Source organism: Carassius carassius, chromosome 6 (genome assembly GCF_963082965.1).
Source record: "Carassius carassius chromosome 6, fCarCar2.1, whole genome shotgun sequence".
NCBI lineage: Eukaryota > Metazoa > Chordata > Actinopteri > Cypriniformes > Cyprinidae > Carassius > Carassius carassius.
In genome coordinates, this window is record NC_081760.1 from 34,487,568 (window position 1) to 34,499,760 (window position 12,193).

Sequence of the window (12,193 nt, forward strand, 5' to 3'; positions counted from 1 at the left end):
CCATTTACTTGCATTTTACGTCAGATAACTTTGACTTGAGGCAATTTTAGGATTTTAGGAAAGCTAATTTTGGATTTTAATCTTGCAGATGATAAAACGTGAAAATAATACCATATACCAGTATTGAATGAAAGACCCAAGTCATATCTGGAGACCAGAAGACCACAGAGAACATGTGTGGTGTGTTTTGATTTGGCCCAGTAAGCAACCACCCATAAACACCCTATAGCAGCCATATAGCAACCATACAGTAATGCACTAATAATAACCACCCAGGTCTCCAGTAGGGTGACAGAGAGTTCAAATCTGAGATCCAGAAACAAACTTATTAGCAGTCTTAATGATGCTATGTATAACAGAGAAGGTTTTTGCATTTCTTTATATTTATTAGTCTAATTGTGTTGTAAAGTTTGAAGCTGTGCATAGCCAAAAGAATGATTTAAAATAGCATACACGTGAGATCTAACTCATGTAACAGATGTTTAAACCCCCCCAAACAATCTCTGATGTATCTTTAAGTGTCTCATTAGCATCATTATTTCCACATTAATGTGAGTGTACAGTATGCTAATTTTGATGGAATTAGACTGCTGTGACCAACACTCGTGAACTGCAATGATTCCTGTAAACACAGTAACTGCTTTTTTCTCATTTTAATATAAAATCATAGTGACATCACTATTATATTTTTGAACAGAAACAGGCTCAGTTTACACCAAGTATGGCAACAAGCATCGGGAAACTCTTGTCTATTTAAAATAAAAAAAAAGATTAAATATTCACAATAAATCAACAGTATGTTACAAATGAAATAATGCTAAACAAATATCTACTACTTGTCAACTTTTAAAAAGATATTCAACGAAACAAAGTCAGTTAAAAAGGATATATGCATACATCTGCTCTTCAGTACAGTGCATAATCCTGGGTAGTTAGAAGACTGCCATTCTGCCAACTAATAGGCTACACATGCAGATTACTACATATTATACTTACCATTATTATATTAATTATAATTATTGCCATTGCACTCTAAACATCATTATAGATTTACTATCACCATAAATAATTTCATCTTTTTTCTAAAAATCACCATTAGTTTCTATTTTTAACAAACTCTTCAAAAAACAAATGAGAGAACTCTCCCAGCATGCTTTGCACAGTCTCATGGAAGATCACGTCAATGACAACCAAACGTCTTTCATTCTAGCACTGACTGCCGAGAGCAACAGTTGGGTCGGCGAACATTTTGAAACATGGACCTGAAGTTGATGTTAACCTGCCTTCTTTTGTTCTTCTTGCCGGGAGGTGGAGCCAATGTTTTTCTGAGAGATGTCTGGGTGAAGATCTTCTCATGCTCCTTGATTTTGCACTGCAGGTGACTTTGAATGGCAAAACCCAGCGACTCGAGATCTACCGATGCTCCATATACCTCCCATGTCATACCCTGCTCGTCCCACACAACATCATGCATGCTCTTCTTTGATTGCTTGGCCTCTTGGTCATCTTTCTCAGGCTCTAGCTTGGATGCTCCCTGCTGTTGCCGGTCTCTCTTTTTGCTCTGTGGTGTGGAGCTTGATGTTGGAGGAGTAGCCGTTGTAATGTCCTTTGGAGGTCTTGCAGATACTGCCTCCTTAGGCAGCTTGGATTTAGATGCAGGTGGCTTGGCCAATTTTTCTGGCAGATCCTTGCAGGCCTTATCAGATGTTGCATTGGGTTCCTGCACACAGGCCACATTATGAGGAACAGATGCAGGTGAACCTTGGCTCGTAGTATCGTTTGTTTGTTTGGTTTGGCTGCAGGTCTCAATATTGATCTGATAAACCGGTTGAAGAGGTGAAAATCCTTTTTGGCTGTTGTGTAGAGGCTCTTTAGGCTTGGCCCCAAGCTTGGACTCTTCCTGAAGGTCAGCATCTACATGCACCATCACTGTGCCAGACTGTGGGGGTTTCGTACTGGATGAAACAACAGATGGTGTATTACAATAAATCTCTGAGGTGGTTTTCACCTCAGTGACCAATGCTATACTGTCAGTCTCCTTAGGTAGCAGGCCAACTGATCTCCGATGGTGTTGTAGAGATAGAAGACTAGGGCTAGTGGATGTAGATTGACTGCAGACCGTGGGCACCGCCTGCACCTCCACATCATGCCGTTGCGTGTCGGGTTGGTTGCCAAACTCAGCTGTTGAAGTCATGGTAGAAGCCTCATGATAAAGTTTGCAGTGGACTGACTTCTGCTCTTCAGGAGATGCTCCTAGCGTTTGGACCTCTTCATCAGTCACTTCTGTGTGGATTGAGAGACTTGCTTTGCTAGTCGAAGACTCCAGTGGGTGTCCAGAAGAAGTCTCTTGAGAGGTTCCTGGCACTTTAAAGTCCTTCTTCAAGCCAGCACTGCTACATTTGTCCTCTTTAACAGGCGTATAATGGCTGTGGTGCGGTTGTGGGGTCTTAATACTTGTCCCAGGTGCTGGTTGAGAAGATTCGGTTGTTGCAACTCGGGAGTAATTGGTTTTAGGAGCATTGGTGGTGGATGCCAGTTCAGATGGGGAACTGCTGGTGATGGTTACGCCGGTGGTGCAACCTACATCTTTTGATTCGGATAGAAGTGACATGTCCTTGATTGTGTTGTTGGTGCTGGGAGATGATTCCTCCTGAAGGGAAGCCTGAGCTTGGCATGGTATTTCTTTGTGATGGGTCTCTTTGATTGCACTAGTTTCTTCAGCTACTGATACTTTGCTCTGTGTTTTGGGCTCATGTTGTTCGTTTTCAAGTGTCTTTGTTGTGCTATTGCCATTTTTCTCCTTGTTATTTGTAGCTGTAGATGATGGGCTGGATGTTGAAAGGACAATTTTCAAGTTCGAATTCGTGTCACGTTCAGTTCTTTTACCTTCAGCGTTCCTGGCACACTGACCTGACGTCTTCATGTTTGTGTGACTATTTTGATGTTGCCTGTGATCTTCACTTCCATGGGATGACATGTTTTTGTCTTCAAAGACAGTCCCACCAGGAAGAGTGGTGTGGGAATCTTTGACGGAGGACTTGAGGTTCATGTTATCCTGATCTGGTTTAGTTTTTTTGCCAGAGGAGCAATCCTGATTTAAGGTTAACTTTGGTTCAATGTCCCAGTTAGCATTTAACTCCTTATTTCCAAGCACATCTATACTAGTGAGCTGAGGCATCATCTGGACAGTGACAGTCCTTTTGGGGTTTGGTAGATTTTCCATGTTGAATCCCTTTTGTGTGATGAAAATTCAAAGTCAATATATCCCAAACTCAGTTTGGTTCACCCCTGAAAGCCTGATATTGTCTCCTCCAAGGCTTTCCTAGAGCAGACAGATAAAAATAGTTTTAGATACACAAGAGGATATATACCTACTGCTGCCTTCTTAAGATCATTATGAAAGAAATGTGTTAGAATCAGTGTAAATGTTTGAGGTTATTTACAAGTGTATGGAACAGCTCAATAGGAAGTCCCACTAAAATGAAACAAAAAGTACAACTAATCCATCATAAGCCATTACTCGTAGCAGTGTCATCCTTTACTTGTTCAGTCAAGCATTACATCAATAGAAAAACCGTTTTTGTGACATCAATTACTCTGTATAAATTTAGAAAAATGCTTAATTTTGTGTCTGTCACATGCACATATAATGTAAAAAAAAAACACAAATATAGTGACAGTTTTTATATCAATTATTTATTAAGATTTAATTGTATTTCCCATAGTTTATCCTCATAAATTAAATGCAATTTAATTAACTGTAAATGAAATGGGTAAAACTCTTTGTACATTATAATATAATACAGTTTTATGACACATATACAGTGAATATTATTAAATATTCAGGAGGGCAGATTTCGTATCTAGTCTGCTGAATTAATTTAACATTCAATATATTGGAAATATTCAAAATTGCCCAGTGATTTTGGTATATGATCATTGGTATATTATGCTCCAGACTCCTTTTCATCAGCAAAGGAATAGTGGGTCCTAAAAGTAGTTTGTTGGCATAATTACTTCAAACATAACAGAAACACACTACAGTCAGCATAACTGATAACAACAACACACTTTCTCAGTATACTAAGACATGAAGGCTATTGTCATATTTTAAAGTTTATTTTATTCAAGCAATAAAGCAATTACCCTAATAAATCAATATGCTGTGATAATTGGCAATATATTTTAAGATAATTACACTAGTGTAATAGCACTAAGTCAGTATTTGAATTCATCCTACCATATTCTGTATCATTCTCTATTCTGAGGAGCTGGTGAGCAATTATTCTGTGTTTGACCTTAGCGACTCAAATAGCCCCGAGGAGCTTCAAAAATGGAAATCTGACAGTCAAACCCAAACCACAGCTGATTTACGGTAAAGATCAGCCTCACTGAGCAAAGCTAGCTTCACCATTGAAGCCATAGACTCAATCCAAAAGCAGACAATACAAATACATTTAGGGTTTTAGAGCATGCAGAAGTATCATCAAGCATCATAAAACAACAGCTATTTTTGACTATTAAAATAATTACCATCATAATAAATCACTAAGAATAGTTTGTTTATTGGCCAATATAAGACTGACAGATAGATTTGTCAGCTGATATTTGGCCATTCTGAGATTATCAATATCAGCCAGCAATTATGTCCACTTGGCTGATTAACAAAAGTAATATTTAGTGTACATAACAGTTAAACTCAGTCAGTAAATAAATGGTGTATGATTTACTTTCATTTTCACTTAGACATTTCTAGCAAATTCCACAAATAATTTCAAACAAATATTAACACATGAAATTGAACATAAAATTTTGATTTGAAATTAAAAAAATGTGAAAGTTGTTTCATCGCCATTTTTTTTCAGTGTAGAACTGAAATAGTATTTTCTTTTAAAATATACTCCAATAATCTTTTTTTTTTTTACAAAAAAATTTTCTACAGTGTATATGCATTAGCCAATGACAAAACCATTACATTTTACCATCCATATACTAATATTTTACCATGCCTATACTTTAATGCATATGAACAAAGCAGTTCTGTCTGCTGCAGAAAGTCCTTTCAGTGTAGTTTGTATAATTATGGTATGGCATTTTACATTTCTTTCGCTTTTGTTCCTTTCTGCTTGTAAAACTGTGCGCCATATTACACACACACACACACACAAACACACATGCACTCACACAAAATAAATAAAAAAACAAAAGACTGAGCCAGTGCGATTCACTGGCCAATGCGGAAACATTCACTCTAATTGCCTGATAAAAGCATGAAAGTCAATTACACCAAGTCCAAATTGTGACCTGTCATTGATGAGAGCTGTTCGGAGGATGCTCACATCTGCAGGAGGATGGGGTGGGGAACATACTATCAAATATTAAGTTCTGGCGTCAATGTCTCATATTAAATGTCAATATCTATATCCAGCTAATATTTCACAAGAACATACATCCAGACGTCAGGCAGTGAAATTCATTTTTTATAAGTATCTCTGCATGGAGCTGGATAACAAAAGACTACACAGATGACCCTAAAATAATCAATTTTAACAGGATGAAGTCATGCATATTGCTTGGGGCTGTAAATACGACAACAGATTGCAAAGAATGCAGTAATTTACAAAGAGACGTTTCATTTGCAAACATTAGCAAACTCATCTTTAAATTGGGTTACGAGAGCACACACACAAACAAACACACACAGAGGGAACTAATGATATTCAATTCCCTATCTTTAAATGATTTTCAACCCCTTACCCCCAAACATTTTGCAGTCTACATTGTAATGTAGGCTACAATTTAAAACATTATCTAGTAGCACTGGCCACAGAATAGCTGATTTCTGGATTTTCTATATTTGTGGATGCATTTGGTCCCCCATAAAATAGGCAAAAACTGACCTACACACACACACACACACACACACACACACACACATGCAGTAGGACAAAAACCCAGACAAAATCTATATAGCACCATGCATTAGTATGATAAATTAATTAAACCCATGTTAATTGGTTTAAATCTCTTAAATATACGCATTTGTCAATTATACTTTAATTATAAAAGCTTTACAATATATATATATATATATCCTATAGAAATCCCATAACTTGACCTTGTTTGCAAATTTCCCACTGTAACGTCTCCCTGTAGGAGCTGCAGATTAGAATGCACGGGCATAAAAATCCTACCTTGTACGTGTGCGTCCGTCGCATATTCATATAATTTTCGTTTGATTAGTGCGCTATTGACGCGCAGCTCGTGCACTAGCTGGCGCGCTCGACGGATTCTCAATGAAAGAATGTCAGGCGCGTGTCTGTGAGATAAAACCACGCCTTCCAAGCGCATCCGAATCTCAAACTCAATCTTCCTGTGGCGGCGGCAGCAGGAGGCGTGCGCTTCTCTATATCACCGCTAGATTGCGCCATTGTTCCTTAAAAAACTCTAGTAACGTAAGAAAGAATACGTCGGTCTCTTCATGTCCTTCCACAAATTAATATATACTGCATAAAAACCTCGCTGTTTTCCCCCCTCTTAAAATATAAACCATATTCAGTTATTTTATTTCCATAGCCTCACAATTAAGTAAAAATACAATAATATAATACAAAATGTTAATTTATTTTTAAATGAAAATATCATTACTTTGGGTTGGTTTAAAATGAATTTTAAATAATTAAAAACATCCTTTATGTAATATTCCAGGTGTTTCTTCTTTGTTCTGTTAATCAACAAACACTTTTTCAAACAAACAAAAGTCCTTTGTGACATAACTTTGAAAACAACAGTACAAAGATAAGTCAGTTCAGAAATTAACTTAAACTGTCATTCTTAAGTAAACTTACTAAGTAAACTAACAAATTTCACTTACTCTAGCTATGTATATCTTTCATTTTAATGTGCAAATAATCAGGTTATAATTCATAACGTGACTTTAGTTTGACAAAAGCATATTTTCTTATATATATATATTTATTCTTTTATTTTTTTCTCATTTACACTTAGTCCATTAACATAGGTTCACCAGCAGACGTCACTGTTATCAAATAATTTATGAACATTGAGGCCTATTTTCTCAACCTGTTTGTATTTACAGGTCCAACTCTTAGTAGAGCATTTACTGCGATTATCATAGATGTTTCCATGTGTGAAACTTTCACAACTATTTTGGATTTCATAAACTTTATAAACGGACGGTAAATTGAAAAGTTGCAAAGTAAAAGAAATTTGGATGAGTCCATCATGCAAAGTAAAGTCATCGGCTTATGATAAAGCCACCTACTGAAACCGTTAATAATTATTAGTTTTTATTAGTAATTTAGGTAGAAACAACCTTATCCTGTTTGTGTTATTTCGGTTTATGTTGCTTAAAATTGTCCTTTGAGCGCATCAACTAACGTCATATCGCATTTTCACCTCTAGGGATCACTATTATCAGACAGTTCTGATTTAGTCCATTTTGTAAACACTGTAAACTATTTCCCACAATTGTATTACATTCTGAAATAATAGTGTTTTATTTACACTTTAAAAATGAAGTAAATTTTGGATTTGTTTCCAATGCCTCACACAACTAAAAAACTGTTTTTATAATTTTTAATATATATTTTCTTTTTCTGTATCATAGTATACACTTACATTAAAAGGTTTTAAAACACTAAGATATGCCTCTGCTCAGCAATATAGCATTTAAATCATCAAAAACTGTAATTTTGTAGAAAGTTATCATTACTGATGAATGAGTCATTCAGTTGTTCAACTAATTCCTTCAAACAGCTGATTCATTTAAGAATGAAGCAAGTGACTTGCTTATAAGTCTTTATGAATTTCATTTTCTTCATTGAATCATTGGCTCACTCGATTCATGAAAAAATTTTTTTGAACCAATAGTTCAGTAACGAAACACCACTGAGTTTTGTTTAGCGAAATAGAGCAAAACAAAATGTAAAAATAAATAAATGATTGTATCAATTGATATCATATTCGCAATCATGCAGAAATTTGGGGAAAAAACATCACCCTTCCACATGTGATATTGTTAAACTATATCAATGTAAGACAAAAACCTATATGGGATTTTTTTGCCCATTTTTAGTTGTTACCATCTGGTCACTGACATATGCAATAAGTCTTTTGAATAAAGAGTGTTTTAAGAGGGGTGAATATATTGAATTTGATGTGTTATGTGAATGTTATGTACTGTTACTGTTGTATGTAAAGAGAGACTAAAGGCCAATTTTCAGCCAAGGCTCAACAATAAAGTATAACTATAACTAAACAAAACAAAACACATATTAGGGGCATATAACTGCATTCCAAAAAGCTACATAATGCAGTCAGTATATATAGGATGTTACACTGCATCATAATGTCTGTGTGTTTATAAAAGATATTACCAATGGACTCCCTGTTAGCCAAAAATGTCCACTATTTCTGATCAAACATGGTTTTTGGTCATAGCACGCTTATGTTTGAGTTCACAATGACTAGCATTTTAGTGATGTAAAGATGAGAATATTTTGAAATGAGGAAACCTGCTATAAAATGAACACAATGTTTAGTTTATGTTTATTTATCATATCTGAACTCTGAAATGATGCTTAGGGACCCAGTTTTCTCTGGCTTTCTGAGGAAACATTACGTTACACTTTCTTCGAGCAGACGTATGATCATTGGCCCCTAAAGTGGAGAAGGTCTCCACCCTCCACGCATGTCCCACAAAGACAGCATCTGTTACTCTTTAAACCTTCCTCCCAGACTGGACCTGCTGTTGCCATGGAGACACCCCCCCCCCCCCACATCCTCCTCTTAATCCGCTCTGACTTTATTCAAACTAAGGTCATCCCACCGTTGCATGAAAGTCAGTAAATGATAAACATACACTCTTTTGTTATAGTAGACTGTGATATGCTAGAACTTATAATGGGTATGATTTATTTCAGTTATTGTCAATTTTATGTAACATTTTGATGACAGTCTGTCTTGTACTGCCAGAAACAAGGACAATTAAGTGTCTGTCACATCTGATGTTCTTCTCGGAAAGCACTTTCACACAGAGGTTAGACTGCCTCAAGGACAAACATGCAATGATTGCATTCCATGATGCATAAATGAATAGTATTTGCATATGACAAGACCCATATGAATTATGCTTGTGCAGAACTTTGCAGAAAGCAGGAAGAATTCTAAAAAAAGATTTCCTCCATTAACCACAATTTACCATGTTTAACTTAACTTTAACTTTACCCCCCAAAATAGCATAGTAAATGCCCAGAAAGATTCCATCTGGGCCTGCATATGACTCTCTGCTGATTCATTAGCAGTTAATCACAATGCAAACGTGATTCACATCATAGATCTGGAATGCATCAGGTGTGGGTGAACCTTCTTAAGGAGTTAAGTGTGCATTAAGACCTCGCAATTCCCTCAAAGTCAACTATTAGACATGTTGACAAAGCCGTGTGTAATCTGTCATAGCGCAGGGATTACAGTACGGCCACGCTAGCGCAGTTCAGGTCCGACAAAATAGCGGAATAAAAGGAAACTAATTGTAGAGTAATCTCCTGAGAGAAGACGCTCGGGCCAAGGGGTTCCCTCAGAAAACTGCATTTTGTCTCTTTTTCCACCCTCGGGACATCTCGCAATCCCATAATCCCCTATGTTTGATGTTTGAGAGCTGATGGCGCTGCTGAGGATGGCCCAGAAAGGGGCTTTGTTTGTGCCGTGTGGCCGCAGAACTGTCAAGGGTTTGAATGACATGGCAAGAGAAGAGAGAGACGGGTAACTTTAGCTTAATCTAGGTTTAGCCCTACTGCTACACACACACACACACACATACACACACTCGGTCACAGGTGTGTGTGGCCCTCTGGCTTTATGGGGATGGTCTGACCCAAACCTCTCTCTGTATCTCACCCCAAGGATCAATGCACCTCTTGATTCCATGGATCTGCTTGAGAGAGAGAGAGAGAGAGAGAGAGAGAGAGGCCCAGGGCCTCGGATTAACTCCAGCTCCACCCCTCCGGTCCACAGCTAGATTAGATTGTATTTCTGCTCACGACTTTAACCGTTAACACTTTTTAATTAGATGCACTGCTTGCTGTGGATCCAAACTTGAGTTGAGTTGAGTTGCACCAGCAGTTTGTGAGGTTTTATTTTCTTTTTTTGATGTAAGATTCACTTTAGGAGCTTAGTGTGCCATTAGCATTTGTAATTTGTTAAAATAGACTTATGTAGTAAGTCAAAAGCTTTCTTTAAACAAATGCTTGATATTTATACTTGTATTAATTTAATAACATACCTACATTCATAAACATATTATACCTGACCAAAACAAGTCAAAAATAGCCAAACTCTTCAGTAATGTTGGAAAAACAGCTACTATCCTTAAAGCATAAATCACATTTAAAGAGTTTGGCAATGGATGTCCACTTGAAGAATCATAAAGACCATAAATTGATCTTTTATTTTATATAAAGATCAACTTATGGTATTTATGATTCTTCATGAAAGTGGACAGCCATTGCCAAGCTCTTTAAACTTTGATTCGAGATTTTAATGTGATTAGTCTTGGATTCAACTTAGTTCAAGGCTTAGAACTTGTAATTGTAAAATGTATAAATACATGTTAAACGTTAAATGTATAAATATACAATTATATGAATAGTTTATACATATAGAATTTATAAAATAAGTTTTTGGGTCAGTAAGATTTGTAAAATGTTCTGCAATGATCTCTTTTATGCTCACCAAGGCTGGATTTATTTAATCAAAAATGCTTTAAAAACAGTAGTATTGTGAAATAATAGTACAAGTTCTAATAACTGTTTTCTATTAGAATATATTTTCAAATGTAATTTATTTCTGTGATGCAAAACTGAATTTTCAGCATGATCCTTCAGAAATCATTCTAATATGCTGATTTACTCAATAAACATTTCTAGTTATTTCTAGTTATTATCAATGTTTTCTGGATATTTTTGATCAATAGAAATTTCAAAAGAATATAATTTATTTGAAATTGATTGCACTTTATTTAATTTAATACACCCTTGCTAAATAAAATACTTAATTTCTTTTTTTTTAAATAATAATAATAATCTTACTGACCCCATTTAAAAAATAAAAATAAAACCAAACAAACAAATCGGGATATATATGATAAAAATCAAACAATGTCCCTGTATCAGAAATGACAATTAGCTCTTTAAACTAAGCGAATCTGATGGAAGACTCTTCCTTTCTTACAGCCTCCATATTTAGTGCTGTGATTTTTCCCATTCATTTTTCAGTGAGTGATCCGTCTGCTCCTCTTCATGCCAAAGCAACTTACTGTTTAAACCCCTCCGAGCACTAAACACTAAAACCACAGCTTACACTTGCTCTTCTCCAGTCTAAGCTGTTTATATTCATCAGCACCCAAAGAGGGCGAGAGGGATGGAGATGAGAGTGAAGTGGCTGTATTGGATTTTGCGGAGTGGAGCCTCAATAACAGGAATGGATTTATGGATGTAATTTGATTGGGAATAAAGGCCATCAGCCCACTGAACCACAGACACTCTGATGATGAGCTTGAATCAGCCTGTAAAGCAAGCATATGCATGTCGATTTATTTATTTTTCTATACTAGAAGCTAAAATTATTAATCATACATATATAATAAACATTGATTACTTTGAATTTGTTTACTTGTTTTTGTTGATTTGCTGGAATTAGTACTTTTTCCACATTGAATGAGTGATTTGTTCTCAGGTGGGTCTCATTTTTTTTGTAAATAAACTTATTTTCATGGCATGTTTTACTTCAAAAGTGTCCTTGTTGCATCTTTCTTTATAATTAGTGCCACTTTATTGTGCTATTTTAGAGTCTATTCAAAAGCAATGACATTCAAACTATATATTTTGGGACCAATAGGGGGCAGAAGCTGTCATCTAATGCTAATGATGTGATTTCACTCTTGAGCAACAAAACTCTTATTCATAATTGTGAGACTGATATGCATTTGCACAGATTGGTTGATTCATATGCTATAGCTCATATTTTAAAGCAAAACTGTAATGTTTTGTGTAAAATTTTAAACCCGCTGAAAAAAAGCTAGACTAATTGTGTCAATCTCTTGCAGTCATATGCTATCTTTTGTCTGACCTTTGACCTCTCATTAGGTGGTATATTCTCGGCCTCCATCTATATC

General features: G+C 36.0%; 2 protein-coding genes across 2 annotated transcripts in view; one reads left to right on the top strand and one right to left on the bottom strand.

Moving 5' to 3' along the window:
- The window catches only part of LOC132142722 (BTB/POZ domain-containing protein 3-like), a 285,051-nt gene that overhangs the window by 78,054 nt on the left and 194,804 nt on the right, over positions 1 to 12,193 (top strand). The window lies entirely within an intron of this gene.
- On the bottom strand, positions 1,093 to 6,346 carry LOC132142713 (G protein-regulated inducer of neurite outgrowth 3-like). Its single transcript, XM_059552796.1, has 2 exons — positions 6,195 to 6,346; positions 1,093 to 3,322 (listed from the first exon to the last, which is right to left on the bottom strand). The coding sequence occupies exon 2, from the start codon at positions 3,221 to 3,223 to the stop codon at positions 1,202 to 1,204; it is 2,022 nt and encodes a 673-aa protein (XP_059408779.1). The 5' UTR covers positions 3,224 to 3,322; positions 6,195 to 6,346; the 3' UTR covers positions 1,093 to 1,201.

What these genes read in the sequence shown, in the direction of transcription:
- LOC132142713 (XM_059552796.1), bottom strand. Translation starts at nt 3,223, where the DNA reads ATGGAAAATCTACCAAACCCCAAAAGGACTGTCACTGTCCAGATGATG.